At 47.7% G+C, this 19521-nt stretch overlaps 1 protein-coding gene across 4 annotated transcripts in view; it reads left to right on the top strand.

Annotated features, from left to right (window-relative positions):
- SEC24C (SEC24 homolog C, COPII component) overlaps positions 1-19521 on the top strand; it is a 113334-nt gene that overhangs the window by 65423 nt on the left and 28390 nt on the right. For all 4 annotated transcript variants that reach the window (XM_077259257.1, XM_077259255.1, XM_077259256.1 and 1 more), the window contains 2 exons: positions 10259-10429; positions 10600-10696. In XM_077259257.1, coding sequence (XP_077115372.1) covers positions 10259-10429; positions 10600-10696 — 268 coding nt within the window. The remainder of the gene's footprint in view (positions 1-10258; positions 10430-10599; positions 10697-19521) is intronic.

Below are 19521 nucleotides of genomic sequence, written 5' to 3'. Positions count from 1 at the left end.
TTCCTCCAGCTCTTCAGTGAGAGCCAAAATGGGCTAGACCCCTTACTTTGCAGTCTCCTGCTAATTAAAATCACCTGAGCCAAATGGGAGGAGTGCTGGTCCAAGAAAGAGACAAGAACATGCTTTGTACAAAAAGAAAAAAAAAAGAGCATGAACCGCACATCCCAAAATCATATGTTGATCTAAAGCCGCTAGGCAAAAATTTAAATACTGAATATGAGGTTTTCAGTTTAACATTCTGATCAGACTGTATGAAGCCCACTGCCCCTTCACGGCAAACCTCGTAGTGGGTCCTAACGCCCTAACGGAGCGGAGCCGTGCGGCGACCACCCCCGCAGCGGCCATGCACCAGCAGGGCGGACTGCCTGTTGCCCCACAGCACCCCTGCTGCGAGACTGAGCCCCCATGACTCCAGACCGCGCCGCCCCACCAGCACAAAGCCACAGCAACAATGGCCGCCACACAGCACCAGCACCAAAATGAAAAGGAGCATTTAAACTCACCTTCCTCCAGCTCTTCAGTGAGAGCCAAAATGGGCTAGACCCCTTACTTTGCAGTCTCCTGCTAATTAAAATCACCTGAGCCAAATGGGAGGAGTGCTGGTCCAAGAAAGAGACAAGAACATGCTTTGTACAAAAAGAAAAAAAAAAGAGCATGAACCGCACATCCCAAAATCATATGTTGATCTAAAGCCGCTAGGCAAAAATTTAAATACTGAATATGAGGTTTTCAGTTTAACATTCTGATCAGACTGTATGAAGCCCACTGCCCCTTCACGGCAAACCTCGTAGTGGGTCCTAACGCCCTAACGGAGCGGAGCCGTGCGGCGACCACCCCCGCAGCGGCCATGCACCAGCAGGGCGGACTGCCTGTTGCCCCACAGCACCCCTGCTGCGAGACTGAGCCCCCATGACTCCAGACCGCGCCGCCCCACCAGCACAAAGCCACAGCAACAATGGCCGCCACACAGCACCAGCACCAAAATGAAAAGGAGCATTTAAACTCACCTTCCTCCAGCTCTTCAGTGAGAGCCAAAATGGGCTAGACCCCTTACTTTGCAGTCTCCTGCTAATTAAAATCACCTGAGCCAAATGGGAGGAGTGCTGGTCCAAGAAAGAGACAAGAACATGCTTTGTACAAAAAGAAAAAAAAAGAGCATGAACCGCACATCCCAAAATCATATGTTGATCTAAAGCCGCTAGGCAAAAATTTAAATACTGAATATGAGGTTTTCAGTTTAACATTCTGATCAGACTGTATGAAGCCCACTGCCCCTTCACGGCAAACCTCGTAGTGGGTCCTAACGCCCAGGTGATTTTAATTAGCAGGAGACTGCAAAGTAAGGGGTCTAGCCCATTTTGGCTCTCACTGAAGAGCTGGAGGAAGGTGAGTTGAAATGCTCCCTTCATTTTGGTGCTGGTGCTGTGTGGCGGCCATTGTTGCTGTGGCTTTGTGCTGGTGGGGCGGCGCGGTCTGGAGTCTTGGGAGCTCAGTCTCGCAGCATGGGTGCTGTGGGGCAACAGGCCGTCCGCCCTGCTGGTGCATGGCCGCTGCGGCGGTGGTCGCCGCACGGCTCCGCTCCGTTAGGGCGTTAGGACCCACTACGAGGTTTGCCGTGAAGGGGCAGTGGGCTTCATACAGTCTGATCAGAATGTTAAACTGAAAACCTCATGTTCAGTATTTAAATTTTTGCCTAGCGGCTTTAGATCAACGTATGATTTTGGGATGTGCGGTTCATGCTCTTTTTTTTTTCTTTTTGCACATAGCATGTACTTGTCTCTTTTTTTGGACCAGCACTCCTCCCATTTGGCTCAGGTGATTTTAATTAGCAGGAGACTGCAAAGTAAGGGGTCTAGCCCATTTTGGCTCTCACTGAAGAGCTGGAGGAAGGTGAGTTGAAATGCTCCCTTCATTTTGGTGCTGGTGCTGTGTGGCGGCCATTGTTGCTGTGGCTTTGTGCTGGTGGGGCGGCGCGGTCTGGAGTCTTGGGAGCTCAGTCTCGCAGCATGGGTGCTGTGGGGCAACAGGCCGTCCGCCCTGCTGGTGCATGGCCGCTGCGGCGGTGGTCGCCGCACGGCTCCGCTCCGTTAGGGCGTTAGGACCCACTACGAGGTTTGCCGTGAAGGGGCAGTGGGCTTCATACAGTCTGATCAGAATGTTAAACTGAAAACCTCATGTTCAGTATTTAAATTTTTGCCTAGCGGCTTTAGATCAACGTATGATTTTGGGATGTGCGGTTCATGCTCTCTTTTTTTTTTCTTTTTGCACATAGCATGTACTTGTCTCTTTTTTTGGACCAGCACTCCTCCCATTTGGCTCAGGTGATTTTAATTAGCAGGAGACTGCAAAGTAAGGGGTCTAGCCCATTTTGGCTCTCACTGAAGAGCTGGAGGAAGGTGAGTTGAAATGCTCCCTTCATTTTGGTGCTGGTGCTGTGTGGCGGCCATTGTTGCTGTGGCTTTGTGCTGGTGGGGCGGCGCGGTCTGGAGTCTTGGGAGCTCAGTCTCGCAGCATGGGTGCTGTGGGGCAACAGGCCGTCCGCCCTGCTGGTGCATGGCCGCTGCGGCGGTGGTCGCCGCACGGCTCCGCTCCGTTAGGGCGTTAGGACCCACTACGAGGTTTGCCGTGAAGGGGCAGTGGGCTTCATACAGTCTGATCAGAATGTTAAACTGAAAACCTCATGTTCAGTATTTAAATTTTTGCCTAGCGGCTTTAGATCAACGTATGATTTTGGGATGTGCGGTTCATGCTCTTTTTTTTTCTTTTTGCACATAGCATGTACTTGTCTCTTTTTTTGGACCAGCACTCCTCCCATTTGGCTCAGGTGATTTTAATTAGCAGGAGACTGCAAAGTAAGGGGTCTAGCCCATTTTGGCTCTCACTGAAGAGCTGGAGGAAGGTGAGTTGAAATGCTCCCTTCATTTTGGTGCTGGTGCTGTGTGGCGGCCATTGTTGCTGTGGCTTTGTGCTGGTGGGGCGGCGCGGTCTGGAGTCTTGGGAGCTCAGTCTCGCAGCATGGGTGCTGTGGGGCAACAGGCCGTCCGCCCTGCTGGTGCATGGCCGCTGCGGCGGTGGTCGCCGCACGGCTCCGCTCCGTTAGGGCGTTAGGACCCACTACGAGGTTTGCCGTGAAGGGGCAGTGGGCTTCATACAGTCTGATCAGAATGTTAAACTGAAAACCTCATGTTCAGTATTTAAATTTTTGCCTAGCGGCTTTAGATCAACGTATGATTTTGGGATGTGCGGTTCATGCTCTTTTTTTTTCTTTTTGCACATAGCATGTACTTGTCTCTTTTTTTGGACCAGCACTCCTCCCATTTGGCTCAGGTGATTTTAATTAGCAGGAGACTGCAAAGTAAGGGGTCTAGCCCATTTTGGCTCTCACTGAAGAGCTGGAGGAAGGTGAGTTGAAATGCTCCCTTCATTTTGGTGCTGGTGCTGTGTGGCGGCCATTGTTGCTGTGGCTTTGTGCTGGTGGGGCGGCGCGGTCTGGAGTCTTGGGAGCTCAGTCTCGCAGCATGGGTGCTGTGGGGCAACAGGCCGTCCGCCCTGCTGGTGCATGGCCGCTGCGGCGGTGGTCGCCGCACGGCTCCGCTCCGTTAGGGCGTTAGGACCCACTACGAGGTTTGCCGTGAAGGGGCAGTGGGCTTCATACAGTCTGATCAGAATGTTAAACTGAAAACCTCATGTTCAGTATTTAAATTTTTGCCTAGCGGCTTTAGATCAACGTATGATTTTGGGATGTGCGGTTCATGCTCTTTTTTTTTCTTTTTGCACATAGCATGTACTTGTCTCTTTTTTTGGACCAGCACTCCTCCCATTTGGCTCAGGTGATTTTAATTAGCAGGAGACTGCAAAGTAAGGGGTCTAGCCCATTTTGGCTCTCACTGAAGAGCTGGAGGAAGGTGAGTTGAAATGCTCCCTTCATTTTGGTGCTGGTGCTGTGTGGCGGCCATTGTTGCTGTGGCTTTGTGCTGGTGGGGCGGCGCGGTCTGGAGTCTTGGGAGCTCAGTCTCGCAGCATGGGTGCTGTGGGGCAACAGGCCGTCCGCCCTGCTGGTGCATGGCCGCTGCGGCGGTGGTCGCCGCACGGCTCCGCTCCGTTAGGGCGTTAGGACCCACTACGAGGTTTGCCGTGAAGGGGCAGTGGGCTTCATACAGTCTGATCAGAATGTTAAACTGAAAACCTCATGTTCAGTATTTAAATTTTTGCCTAGCGGCTTTAGATCAACGTATGATTTTGGGATGTGCGGTTCATGCTCTTTTTTTTTCTTTTTGCACATAGCATGTATATATAAAATGTATTAATTGATTCACATATAATTTTTATAAACATATATGAATCGGTGTGTGCATATTTGATATAGATATATATATGTATGTATTACGGCGATTCATATACATTTATTAACCAATTCACGACATGACGTATAGGTGTATCATAGGTCGTGTCTCGCCCTTTGACATGGGCTCCGGCGCTGAGCCCACAACTTTCCTGGCACATGACAGCAATTCTTTTGGTGTTTTCACACCAGCCTGAATCAGCTGTGTCAAATTGGATGGGAGCGTTGCCGCACCCACCTTCAAATTCATGAATTGTCGTTGTCTTATGCTAGAAATGCTCCATCAGTCTCTGACAATAGCAGCATTTCTGGCGCTGTGCACGTCACTCAGATTCTTAATGAATTCAGTGCCTTCTACTCCAGCAAGACTGGTCTAGCATGAGCATGCACTACTCCAGTCTATACAATTCTTGATGAATCAACCCCACAATATGCATGAGTTTTCATAAAATCACATCCACTGTGCTTGAGCAGTTAAACGCAGCATTTATGCTACATGGGAACATGACCTTAAAGGGAACCTGTCAGCAAGATTGTGCACAGTAACCTGCAGACAGTGTCAGGTTGGTGCAGTTATACTGATTACAATGATACCTGGGTTGATGAAATACGTCTTGTGGTTCTTCTTTAATCTTTATTTTCAGTTTTGAGTTAATGATATGCCTGTGCTCCGGGGAGGCCTGTGGGGGGTCTTCATGTGGTGCTCTGATTAGGTATTCATAATGCAGCCTGCTGACAGGTCACTGCTCCCTCACTGACCGGCCCCCTATTTTACATAATGAATATTTCTTCTAGAGAGAAAAATAAGTTGCCTCCTCCAAGATTGCGCCGCCTACGCAATAGCATCTTATCGGATCGCAGATAAATGCTACTGCGCAGGCGCGGCCGGCGCCATCTTAGTGGAGACAATTTTTCTCTATCGCCTCTCATTGGGGGACACAGGAACCATGGGTGTATGCTGCTGCCACTGGAAGGCTGACACTGTGCACAAAAAAAGTTAGCTCCTCCTCTGCAGTGTACACCCCACCGAGTGGCATTATGCACTTCAGTTTAGCTTCGTGTCAGTAGGAGGTGGACACAGGTCTTTCATTAGACCCTTATCTACCTCCTTGTGCGTCGTTCCTTTTCAGATTTTCCGGAGGGACCAGGCGGTTTCATTTAGACGGTCTAAACCACCTTCCAAGTTTTTCGCTCCTCACCCTGAATTCGAGGAGATCATGACTAGAGAAAGAGAGAATCCAACCAGACTTTTTCAGAGGGGAAAGCGCCTTGGCGTTTTATATCCTTTTTCGCCAGAGCTTACCGCCAAATGGACTGTTTCTCCCTCGGTGGATCCTCCAGTTTCCAGGCTGTCCACCAACACGGTCCTTCCGCTGTCCGGCAGAGCACCTCTGAAGGATTCTAATGATAGTCATAGAATCCTTTGTGAAGTCAGCCTTTGAAGCAGCTGCAGCTACTCTGTCTGGCTTTTGCTTCCACTTGGGTTTCAAAATCCATATCCACATGGGCCAAACAACTCCGTCGAGGTATCTTGGACGGGGCTTCTCCTGGACAGCTGGCGGAGCTTGCCAACCAGAATATGCGGGAGAATACCTGGTCTCCGCTTCCCTGGATGCCACATCTTGTGCGGCTCAGGCGTCCAGCAATGCTGTTGCCATCCGTTGGACCGTTTGGCTCAAGGCCTGGCAGGCGGACTTGTCTTCAAAGAAGTTCCTTACCATTCTGCCTTTTCAGGGTTCACGTTTCTTTGGTTCTAAGCTGGACCAAATCATTAAGGACACCACCGGGGACACAAGTTCACTTCTTCCCTAGTCTAAACCTTGTCGCCCTCCTCCTAGGCAGCAATTTCAGCCGTTTCGCGGCGTCAGATTCCTTTTCCCAACAGCAGAGGCCGCAAGCACGTCAAGAGAAGAAGGTATTATTTAGACCCACTCCTTCCTGGTGCCCTCGCTACTCCCAGGGTAGATCCTCCAGGTCTAGGACTGGAAGATCCACCTCGGCATGACTCACCACAAGATCCCAGCCCTCTTCTCAGGCAGGGCGGCCGTCTCTTCTTCAGAGACGTCTGGATCTCCTCAGTAGAGGACGCATGGGTCAGGAAAGTTGTATCCTCGGGATACAAAATAGAGTTCGTTTCACGACCCCGGGATCGCTTCTTCGAATCCCGACCTCCAAGAGACCCCGCCTCGGTTCCGGGTTTCTTCACAGCCATCGCTTCTCTCCTCAAATCCGGGATAATCGTTCCCGTCCCAGAGAGAGAACGGTTCACAGGTTTCTATTCAAATCATTTTGTGGTACCGAAATAAGACGGCAAAGTTCGTCCCATTCTGGATCTCAAATTGCTGAACAGGAGAGTTTGTCTGAGACCTTTCAGGATGGAATCCCTTCGTTCAGTAATTGCTTCCATGGAGGCTCAGGAATTTCTGTGCTCCATAGACATCCAGGACGCCTACCTCCATGTCCCGGGACATCACAGATTCCTGTGTTTTGCAGTACTTCAGGAGTATGTTCAGTTTGTCGCCCTGCCGTTCGGTCTCGCAACCGCTCCCAGGGTTTTCACGAAGATCATGGCAGCTCTGATAGCCATCTTGAGGGTCAGGGGCATGGTACTTTTTCCATACCTCGACGACATCCTCATCAAGGCTCCGTCTTTTTCTCAGGCTCACGAAAGCCTGTCCATCGTCCTCGACACTCTAGCCCGTTTCGGGTGGCTTGTCAACAGGAAGAAATCCTGTCTTGTCCCTTCTCAGCGCCTAGTTTTTCTGGGCATGCTCTTTGACACTCGTCAGACCAAAGTCTTCCTTCCCGAAGACAAGAAATCCATCCTTCATCGGGAAGTTTGCTTGCTCCAGGGTCCTCGGCTTCCCTCCTTCCGATCGGCCATGAAGGTTCTGGGAAGGATGGTTGCAACATTGGAAGCGATTCCCTTCGCCCAATTTCACTCGTGGTCTCTTCAGCAGGCCATCCTATCACAGTGGGACAGGACTGTCTTCTCCCTGGATCGTCTGTTTCGACTCTCTCCCCGGGTCAAGCGGTCTCTCAACTGGTGGCTGACGTCACCTCTCCTCTCCAAGGGCAGGTCCTTCCTTCCAGTTCACTGGCAGGTGGTGACGACTGACTCCAGCCTTCTCTGCTGGGGTGCGGTGTTTCGTCACCTGACTGTTCAGGGTCGTTGGCGCAGGAGTCTTCTCTGCCGATCAACGTCCTCGAGATTTGGGCCATCTTTCTGTCCCTTCATCACTGGGAAAGGATTCTCAGGGGTCTACCAATCCGAATCCAGACGGACAATGCCACAGCTGCGGCATATGTCAACCATCGGGGGGGACCTGGAGCTCCTTGGCCTTGGCCGAGGTATCAAAGAGCCTCCTCTGGGCAGAGGCAACAGTTTCGGTGATAACCGCGGTGCATATCCCCGGCGTGGACAATTGGGCCGCCAACTTCCTCAGCCGCGAGGGCCTCGCGGCAGGGGAATGGTCCTTGCATCATGAGGTCTTCCATCAGATTTGTCTTCGATGGGGGACTCCGGACGTGGACCTCACGGCTTCCCGAATGAACAGAAAGGTCCCTCGGTTCGTCTCCAAGTCTCGCGACCCTCTCGCAGTGTGCGTCGCCGCTCTGGCCATTCCTTGGTCGCAGTTCGTGCTCCACTATCTGTTTCCACCCCTTCCCTTGCCTCCCAAGCTGTTGAAAAAGATCAAGGCGGAAGGGGTGCCGGTCATTCTGATCGCCCCGAATAGGCCCAGGAGATCTTGGTTTGCAGAGATCGTCAATCTTCTCCCGGACGCCCCCTGGCGCCTTCCAGACAGACCCGATCTGCTGTCTCAGGGTCCGATCTACCACCCGAATTCTCGGTCGCTCAGTTTAACGGCATGGCTGTTGAGACCGCAGTTCTAAGAGCGTCCAGCCTTTCGGACCGGGTGATTCACACTATGATCCAGGCTAGAAAGCCTTCGTCTTCCAGGATCTACTATCGTACCTGGAAGGCTTTCTTCCGTTGGTGCGAGTCCAATCGCGTTTCACCTATGTTCTTTTCCTTGCATTCCATTTTGGCTTTCCTTCAGGCAGGACTGGAGTCGGGCCTTGCTCTTAGTTCCCTAAAGGGCAAGGTTTCTGTGCTCTCCATCCTTTTTCAGAAGACGTTATCTTCTCGGCCACAGGTTAAGACCTTCCTTCAAGGAGTAGCCCATGCTGTCCCTCCATACAGGGCCCCTGTGGAGTCATGGGATTTAAATCTTGTGCTGGACGTTCTGAGGGTTTCCCCCTTTGAGTCTCTCAGGGAGGTTTCCCTGTCAGTTCTATCTTGGAAAGTGGCCTTTCTTGTGGCCATCACTTCTATCTGCCGCGTTTCCGAGTTGGCGGCCCTTTCTTGCCGACCTCCTTTCTTAGTTATCCACCAGGATAACTATTGCTCACTGGATCAGAACTGCAATTTTGGAGGCTTACCGGGTTAAGAACAGAGTGCCCCCTCCTGGGATAAAGGCTCACTCTACCCGGGCAGTCGGCGCTTCCTGGGTGGTACACCACAGGGCTTCAGCACTACAGCTTTGCAAAGCGGCAACCTGGTCTTCCATCCACACGTTCGCCAAGTTTTACAAGGTCCATACCTACGCTTCGGCGGAAGCCAGCCTATGCAGAAGGATCTTGCAGGCGGCAGTGGTGAGTCCTCTGACCTGATGGAAGTCTGTTTTTCCCACCCCAGGGACTGCTTTGGGACGTCCCATGGTTACTGTGTCCCCCAATGAGAGGCGATGGAGAAAACAGGATTTTTGGTTGCTTACCGTAAAATCTGTTTCTCGGAGCCTTCATTGGGGGACACAGCACCCTCCCATGTTATTCAGTTTCTGTGGTTCTATGTTCTATGACTGTTCTCATATTTACAGTTCTCATGTTTGTGGTTGTTATTTCAACCTTATTGTTTTTCTCCTACTGCTTTCTCACTAACTGAAGTGCATAATGCCAGTCGGTGGGGTGTACACTGCAGAGGAGGAGCTAACTTTTTTTTGTGCATAGTGTCAGCCTCCTAGTGGCAGCAGCATACACCCACGGTTCCTGTGTCCCCCAATGAAGGCTCCGAGAAACAGATTTTACGCTAAGCAACCAAAAATCCTGTTTTGTTTTTTTTTCCCTCAAGCAAGATGACGTTGCCTGCGCAGTAGCATCTATTGGATCGACGATAGCTGCTACTGCGCAGGCGCCATTTTGAGACCATTTTTATGAATTTATAGCATAAAATAAGAGTTATATGCACATTCTACATGTGATCATGCTCCAGCGCAGGAGCTGAATCCTGCCTGCTGAAGGGTTTTTTTTTTTTGTTTTCCTTTTGTTTTTCCTTTTTCAAAAGAAAAAAAATATATATATGTGTGTGTATGTATATGTATATGTATATATATATATATATATATATATATATATATATATATATATATATATATATATATATGTATATATATATATATATAATATATCTCGCAGATCAGTGACCTGTCAGAAGCCCATACTGATGAATACCTAATCGGAGCACCATATGTTGACTCCCCCCATGAGCAAGACGGATTTAGTCAACAAAGGTATCATTGTAATCAGTATTTCGACGCCAACCTGACACTGTCTGTCTATTACTGTGCACAATCCTGCTGACAGGTTCCCTTTAAAGGAATTTCCTAATTATCCAATTTGGTTTCTTTCTGGGCAAAATCATTATTTATTATTTTGCTGTTTTCTCAGGTTATTACAATATACTTCCTGAATTACTGAATGTTTAATAGCAGGAATTCTGATTAAGGATTTATGGGTCAGATATATACTAAATAGTAAACTTTTCTACCTTTTAGTTCTCAAATTAGCAAAATTTTAGGGCTTGGTTTAAAAATGAAATGCGTTTCTGATCTTACTTTTTATTGCCTTTTTCCGTAGACCTTATTCCAACCTCAAACAGCGTTCTATAACAATCTGGCAAAGGATTGTGTAGCGCAGGGCTGCTGTGTGGACCTCTTCCTTTTTCCAAACCAGTACGTTGATGTGGCCACACTTGGTGTTGTTCCATACCAAACTGGAGGCTCCATTTACAAGTACACGTTCTTTCAGGTAATCACTTTAATGTGTACAGTGTATTTAACATAGTGTTTTAATCAGTAAAATGCCAGTTTGTCCTTCCTTGTTCCATCTCTGATGCACTTTATGAAGATTTCTCTTGGAAAAAAAAGTAGACCTCTATCTGAGCAATGTTTATAAAATTATTACTTTTTTTATGACAGATGGAAAGTGATAAGGAGAGGTTTTTGAATGATCTCCGTAGAGATGCCCAAAAAGATATTGGTTTTGATGCGGTTATGCGGGTCCGAACTAGCACTGGTGAGTATTTTAAGGTTTTGCTAGTGTGATTTGACCACCTTTCATAAGCTACATAGCGTATCCTCCACCTGGCATGAATCAGCCTGCTAATGAGAGAAACCTGTTAATCGCCTGAAGGAATGCTGGGAAAAGTGGGCCGGTGGGGGCGCATGGTTAGTCTCTTGTCTCCCATTGGTCATCAGACAGATCTTCAAGCTATATATTTCTCTAAAATGCCGGAGCGGGTCAGAGATCAATGTATCTCCCATGGCTGAGGCAGCATGAATTGCATGACAGGGTTCACTTTTATACAAGTGTAACAGACTGTGGGGTGTTGTTGACCTGGGGGAGAGAGGCAGGGGGGCTTCTGTGGCCACAATTTCTTCTTTGTGGTCTTCGAACCTACCCTTTATCAGCGTATCTCACTATATAAAATTGTACAGGCAGTAATGACCACTGTTTAACTTCGTTTATTTAGTTACATTTTCTGTTTGTTTCCAGAACACACTAAGGTTTGTTTTGAAATATTACCTGTTCAAGTTCTCCATATCTGTTCTACAATATCTTTTATACTGTTATTTAGTACATAGTAGTAGGTTTACCATTTGTTCCTGGTAATGACTTATTACACATCAAAACGTGTTAATTTGCTGAATGTATATTGTATCTCACCCTTTGTTTCCTCAATAAAATAGTTTTAATTTTTATTTTGTAAATCAATAGTACACATTTAACCCCTTCATGACCCAGCCTATTTTGGCCTTAATGACCTTGCCGTTTTTTGCAATTCTGACCAGTGTCCCTTTATGATGTAATAACTTGGGAACGCTTCAACGGATCCTAGCGATTCTGAGATTGTTTTTTCGTGACATATTGGGCTTCATGTTAGTGGTAAATTTAGGTCGATAATTTCTGCGTTTATTTGTGAAAAAAATGGAAATTTGGCGAAAATTTTGAAAATTTTGCAATTTTCACATTTTGAATTTTTATTCTGTTAAACCAGAGAGTTATGTGACACAAAATAGTTAATAAATAACATTTCCCACATGTCTACTTTACATCAGCACAATTTTGGAAACAACATTTTTTTTTGCTAGGAAGTTATAAGGGTTAAAATTTGACCAGTGATTTCTCATTTTTACAACAAAATTTACAAAACCATTTTTTTTAGGGACCACCTCACATTTGAAGTCAATTTGAGGGTTCTATATGGCTGAAAATACCCAAAAGTGACACCATTCTAAAAACTGCACCCCTCAAGGTGCTCAAAACCACATTCAAGAAGTTTATTAACCCTTCAGGTGTTTCACAGCAGCAGAAGCAACATGGAAGGAAAAAATGAACATTTCACTTTTTAGTCACAAAAATTATCTTTTAGCAACAATTTTTTTATTTTCCCAAGGGTAAAAGGAGAAACTGGACCACGAAAGTTGTTGTCCAATTTGTTCTGAGTACGCTGATACCTCATATGTGGGGGTAAACCACTGTTTGGGCGCACGGCAGAACTCGGAAGGGAAGGAGCGCCATTTGACTTTTTGAATGAAAAATTGGCTCCAATCTTTAGCGGACACCATGTCGCGTTTGGAGAGCCCCCGTGTGCCTAAACATTGGAGCTCCCCCACAAGTGACCCCATTTTGGAAACTAGAAGCCCCAAGGAACTTATCTAGATGCATAGTGAGCACTTTAAACCCCCAGGTGCTTCACAAATTGATCCGTAAAAATGAAAAAGTACTTTTTTTTCACACACAAATTATTTTAGCCTCAATTTTTTAATTTTCACATGGGCAACAGGATAAAATGGATCCTAAAATTTGTTGGGCAATTTCTCCTGAGTACACTGATACCTCACATGTGGGGGTAAACCACTGTTTGGGCACATGGTAAGGCTCGGAAGGGAAGGAGCGCCATTTGACTTTTTGAATGAAAAATTATCTCCATTGTTAGCGGACACCATGTCGCGTTTGGAGAGCCCCTGTGTGCCTAAACATTGGAGCTTCCCCACAAGTGACCCCATTTTGGAAAGGAGACCCCCCAAGGAACTTATCTAGATGCATAGTGAGCACTTTAAACCCTCAGGTGCTTCACAAATTGATCCGTAAAAATGAAAAAGTACTTTTTTTTCACAAAAAAATTATTTTAGCCTCATTTTTTTAATTTTCACATGGGTGACAGGATAAAATGGATCCTAAAATTTGTTGGGCAATTTCTCCTGAGTACGCCGATACCTCATATGTGGGGGTAAACCAAGTGACCCCATTTTGGAAACTAGACCCCCCAAGGAACTTATCTAGATGCATAGTGAGCACTTTAAACCAACAAGTGCTTCACAGAAGTTTATAACGCAGAGCCGTGAAAATAAAAAAATAATTTTTCTTTCCTCAAAAATGATTTTTAGCCCAGAATTTTTTATTTTCCCAAGGGTAACAGGAGAAATTGGACCCCAAATGTTGTTGTCCAGTTTGTCCTGAGTACGATGATACCCCATATGTGGGGGTAAACCACTGTTTGGGTGCACGGCAGGGCTTGGAAGGGAAGGCACGCCATTTGGCTTTTTGAATGGAAAATTAGCTCCAATCATTAGCGGACACCATGTCGCGTTTGGAGAGCCCCTGTGTGCCTAAACATTGGAGCTTCCCCATAAGTGACCCCATTTTGGAAACTAGACCTCCCAAGGAACTAATCTAGATGTGTGGTGAGCACTTTGAACCCCCAAGTGCTTCACAGAAGTTTATAACGCAGAGCCATGAAAATAAAAAATAATTTTTCTTTTCTCAAAAAATTTTTTTTAGCCCTGAATTTTGTATTTTCCAAAGGGTAACAGGGGAAATTTGACCCCAAGAGTTGTTGTCCAGTTTCTCCTGAGTATGCTGATACCCCATATGTGGGGGTAAACCACTGTTTGGGCACATGCCGGGGCTTGGAAGTGAAGTAGTGATGTTTTGAAATGCAGACTTTGATGGAATGCTCTGCGGGCGTCACGTTGCGTTTGCAGAGCCCCTGATGTGCCTAAACTGTAGAAACCCCCCACAAGTGACCCCATTTTGGAAACTAAACCCCCAAGGGAACTTATCTAGATGTGTGGTGAGCACTTTGAACCCCCAAGTGCTTCACAGAAGTTTATAACGCAGAGCCGTGAAAATAAAAAATCATTTTTCTTTCCTCAAAAATAATTTTTTAGCCCGCAATTTTTTATTTTCCCAAGGGTTACAGGAGAAATTGGACCCCAAAAGTTGTTGATCAGTTTCTTCTGAGTACGCTGGTACCCCATATGTGGGGGTAAACCACTGTTTGGGCACACGTCGGGGCTCGGAAGGGAGAGAGCACCATTTTACTTTTTCAACGCAAGATTGGCTGGAATCAATGGTGGCGCCGTGTCGCGTTTGGAGACCCCCTGATGTGCCTAAAAAGTGGAAACCCCTCAATTCTAACTCCAACACAACCCCAACACACCCCTAACTCTAATCCCAACCCTAACCACAACCCTAACCCCAACACACCCCTAACCCTAGTCTTACCCCTAATTCCAACCCTAACCCTAAGGCTATGTGCTCACGTTGCGGATTTGTGTGGATTTTTCCGCAGTTTTTTAAAAATCTGCAGGTAAAACGCACTGCGCTTTACCTGCAGATTTACCGCGGATTTCCAGTGTTTTTTGTGTGGATTTCACTTGCGGATTCCTATTATGGAGCAGGTGTAAAACGCTGCGGAATTGCACAAAGAATTGACATGCGGAAAATACAGCGCAGCGTTTCCGCGCTGTATTTTCCGCACCATGGGCACAGCGGATTTGGTTTTCCATAGGTTTACGTGGTACTGTAAACGTGATGGAAAACTGATACGAATCCGCAGCGACCAATCCGCTGCGGATCCGCAGCCAAATCCGCACCGTGTGCACATAGCCTAATTCTAACCCTAATTCTAACCCTAATTCTAACCCTAATTCTAACCCTAGCCCTAAGTGCATCCCTAGCCCTAAGTGCATCCCTAGCCCTAAGTGCATCCCTAGCCCTAAGTGCATCCCTAGCCCTAAGTGCATCCCTAGCCCTAAGTGCATCCCTAGCCCTAAGTGCATCCCTAGCCCTAAGTGCATCCCTAGCCCTAAGTGCATCCCTAGCCCTAAGTGCATCCCTAGCCCTAAGTGCATCCCTAGCCCTAAGTGCATCCCTAGCCCTAAGTGCATCCCTAGCCCTAAGTGCATCCCTAGCCCTAAGTGCATCCCTAGCCCTAAGTGCATCCCTAGCCCTAAGTGCATCCCTAGCCCTAAGTGCATCCCTAGCCCTAAGTGCATCCCTAGCCCTAAGTGCATCCCTAGCCCTAAGTGCATCCCTAGCCCTAAGTGCATCCCTAGCCCTAAGTGCATCCCTAAGTGCATCCCTAAGTGCATCCCTAAGTGCAACCCTAAGTGCAACCCTAACCCTACCCCTAACCGTACCCCTAATGGAAAAACAATAAAAATAATTATATTTTCTATATTTTATTATGGGGGTGATAAAGGGGGGGATTTATTTACTATTTTTTTTTTTTTTTTTTTGATCGCTGTGATAGAACTTATCACAGCGACCAAAATGTGCAGGAACGAATCTGCCGGCTGGCAGATTCGGCGGGCGCACTGCGCATGCGCCCGCCATTTTCCAAGATGGCGGCGCCCATGAAGAAGACGGCCGGACACCGGGAGGGACATCGGAGCTAGGTAAGTATGGGGGGATGGGATTGGAACACGGGGGGGGGGGGATCGGAGGACCTGGGGAGCAGACAGGAGGACCGGGGGAGCCGACAGGAGGGAGGAGGGGAGCGGAACGGAGATCAGGGCAAAAAGGACGACTGGGGAGGTGATCGGTGGGGTGGGGTGGGGTGGGGGCAGATCGGGGTCTCCAGCCATGGCAGATGCTATTGCAGCATCGGCCATGGCTGGATTGTAATATTTCACCATTTTCATAGGTGAAATATTACAAATCGCTCTGATTGGCAGTTTCACTTTGAACAGCCAATCAGAGCGATCGTAGCCACGAGGGGGTGAAGCCACCCCCCCTGGGCTGAAGTACCACTCCCCCTGTCTCTGCAGATCGGGTAAAATGGGAGTTAACCCCTTCACCCGACCTGCAGGGACGCGATCATTCTGTGACACAGCATATGCGTCACAGGTCGGATTGGCACCGACTTTCATGACGCATACGCTGTGTCACAGGTCGGGAAGGGGTTAAAATAACAACCTTTATAATATATCTTATCAGAGAAATGTGCTACTTTATCCTCCAGGACTGATTATTCTCAATTATTACTCAAGATTTTATGTAGAGTGGAGAAGGTGAATTGGGAGGAGCTAGAGGTGGCTATCCGCCCCCCTTTGGTCTATATAGAATCTCAGTAATGTAATAATCTTCACTGAATATAAATTTTACCCATCAATTGAGAATGAGTGATCAGTTCTGGCAGAGAAAAAGGTGGATTTTTCTGAGAAGAAACTTTATAATATATCCTTTTTAACCCCTTCCCGACCTTTGACGCATACGCTGCGTCATGAAAGTCGGTGCCAATCCGACCTGTGACGCAGCGTATGCGTCATGGAATGATCGCGTCCCTGCAGATCGGGTGAAAGGGTTAACTCCAATTTCACCCGATCTGCAGGGACAGGGGGAGTGGTGCTTCAGCCCAGGGGGGATGGCTTCACCCCCTCGTGGCTACAATCGCTATGATTGGCTGTTGAAAGTGAAACTGCCAATCAGAGCGATTTGTAATATTTCACCCAAAAAAACGGTGAAATATTACAATCCAGCCATGGCCGATGCTGCAATATCATCGGCCATGGCTGGAAAACCTGATCTGCCCCCTACCGCCACCGATCGCCCCCCCAGTCCTCCGTTATGGGGTCCGGTCCCCTCCGTCCGCCTGCCCGCTCCCCCGTCCTCCTGTCCGCTCCCCCGTCCTCCTGTCCGCTCCCTCCTTGCTCGGATCCACCCCCCCTGTGCTCCGATCACCCCCCCGTGCTCCGATCCACCCCCCCCCACCACCCCTTCATGCTTACCGATCCTCCCGGTGTCCGTACGTCTCCTCGCTGGGCGCCGCCATCTTCCAAGATGGCGGGCGCATGCGCAGTGCGCCCGCCGAATCTGCCGGCCGGCAGATTCGTTCCATGTACATTTGGATCACTGTGATAAAACCTCACAGTGATCAAAATAAAAAAAATAGTAAATGACCCCCCCCCTTTATCACCCCCATAGGTAGGGACAATAATAATAATAAAAAAGAAAATATTTTTTTTTTCTTTTTCCACTAGGGTTAGGGTTAGAACTTGGGTTAGGGGTAGGGTTAGGGGTAGGGTTAGGGTTAGGGCATGTGCACACAGTGCGGATTTGGCCGCGGATCCGCAGCGGATTGGCCGCGGATCCGCAGCGGATTGGCCGCGGATCCGCAGCGGATTGGCTGCTGCGAATTCGTAGCAGTTTTCCATCAGGTTTACAGTACCATATACACCTATGGAAAACCAAATCCGCTGTGCCCATGGTGCGGAAAATTCCGTGCGGAAACGCTGCGTTGTATTTTCCGCAGCATGTCAATTCTTTGTGCGGTTTCCGCAGCGTTTTACACCGGTTCCTCAATAGGAATCCGCAGGTGAAATTCGCACAAAAAAACACTGGAAATCCGCTGTAAATCTGCAGGTAAAACACAGTGCCTTTTACCTGCAGATCTTTCAAAAATCGTGCGGAAAAATCTCACACGAATCCGCAACGTGGGCACATAGCCTTAGGGTTAGGGTTGGAATTAGAGTTAGAGTTGGAATTAGGGCTAGGGTTGGAAATAGGGTTAAGATTAGGCTTGTGGTTAGGGTTACGGATAGGGTTAGGAGTGTGTTGGGGTTACAGTTGTGGTTAGGGTTGGGATTAGGGTTAGGGTTGGGATTAGGGTTAGGGTTGTGATTAGGGTTACGGGTGTGTTGGGGTTAGGGTTGTGATTAGGGTTAGGGCTACAGTTGGGATTAGGGTTAGGGGTGTGTTGGGGTTAGTGTTGAAGTTAGAATTGAGGGGTTTCCACTGTTTGGGCACATCAGGGGTCTCCAAACGCAACATGGCACCACCATTGATTCCAGCCAATCTTGCTTTCAAAAAGTCAAATGGTGCTCCCTCCCTTCCAAGCCCCGACGTGCGCCCAAACAGTGGTTTACCCCCACATATGGGGTACCAGCGTACTCAGGACAAACTGGGCAACAACTATTGGGGTCCAATTTCTCCTGTTATGCTTGCAAAAATAAAAAATTACTTGCTAAAACATAATTTTTGAGGAAAGAACAATTATTTTTTATTTTCACGGCTCTGCGTTGTAAACTTCTGTGAAGCACTTGGGGGTTGAACGTGCTCACCACACATCTAGATAAGTTCCTTGGGGGGTCTAGTTTCCAAAATGGGGTCACTTGTGGGGGGTTTCTACTGTTTAGGCACATCAGGGGCTCTGCAAACGTAACATGATGCCCGCAGACCATTCCATCAAAGTCTGCATTCCAAATCGTCACTACTTCCCTTCCGAGCCCCGGCATGTGCCCAAACAGTGGTTTACCCCCACATCTGGGGTATCGGCGTACTCAGGAGAAACTGGACAACAACTTTTGTTGTCAAATTTCTCCTGTTACCCTTGGGAAAATTAAAACATTCTGGGCTAAAAAAATATTTTTGAGGAAAGAAAACACATTTATTATTTTCACGGCTCTGCGTTATAAACTTCTGTGAAGCACTTGGGGGTTCAAAGTGCTCACCACACATCTAGATAAGTTCCCTTGGGGGTCTAGTTTCCAAAGTGGGGTCACTTGTGGGGAGTTCCTACTGTTTAGGCACATCAGGGGCTCTGCAAACGCAACGTGACGCCCGCAGAGCATTCCATCAAAGTCTGCATTTCAAAACGTCACTACTTCCCTTCCAAACCCCGACGTGTGCCAAAACAGTGGTTTACCCCCACATATGGGGTATCAGCGTACTCAGGAGAAACTGGACAACAACTTTTGGGGTCCAATTTCTCCTGTTACCCTTGGGAAAATAAAAAATTGTGGGCTACAAAATCATTTTTGAGAAAAGAAAAATTATTTTTTATTTTCATGGCTCTGCGTTATAAACTTCTGTGAAGCACTTGGGGGTTCAAAGTGCTCACTATGAATCTAGATTAGTTCCTTGGGAGGTCTAGTTTCCAAAATGGGGTCACTTGTGCGGGAGCTCCAATGTTTAGGCACACAGGGGCTCTCCAAACGCGACATGGTGTCCGCTAATGATTGAAGCTAATTTTCCATTCAAAAAGCCAAATGGCGTGCCTTCCCTTCCGAGCCCTGCCGTGCGCCCAAACAGTGGTTTACCCCCACATATGGGGTATCATCGTACTCAGGACAAACTGGACAACAACATTTGGGGTCCAATTTCTCCTATTACCCTTGGGAAAATAAAAAAATTGTTGCGAAAAGATCATTTTTTAGGAAAGAAAAATATTTTTTTATTTTCATGGCTCTGCGTTATAAACTTCTGTGAAGCACCTGGGGGTTTTAAGTGCTCACTATGCATCTAGATAAGTTCCTTGGGGGGTCTAGTTTCCAAAATGGGGTCACTTGTGGGGGAGCTACAATGTTTAGGCACACGGGGGCTCTCCAAACCTGACATGGTGTCCGCTAGCGATGGAGATAATTTTTCATTCAAAAAGTCAAATGGCGCTCCTTCCCTTCCGAGCCTTACCATGTGCCCAAACAGTGGTTTACCCCCACATGTGAGGTATCTGTGTACTCAGGAGAAATTGTCCAACAAATTTTAGGATCCATTTTATCCTGTTGCCCATGTGAAAATGAAAAAATTGAGGCTAAAATAATTTTTTTGCGAAA

The sequence above is a fragment of the Ranitomeya variabilis genome, chromosome 4, assembly GCF_051348905.1.
Source record: "Ranitomeya variabilis isolate aRanVar5 chromosome 4, aRanVar5.hap1, whole genome shotgun sequence".
Lineage (NCBI taxonomy): Eukaryota > Metazoa > Chordata > Amphibia > Anura > Dendrobatidae > Ranitomeya > Ranitomeya variabilis.
This window is presented reverse-complemented; position numbering and strand designations above follow the sequence as displayed.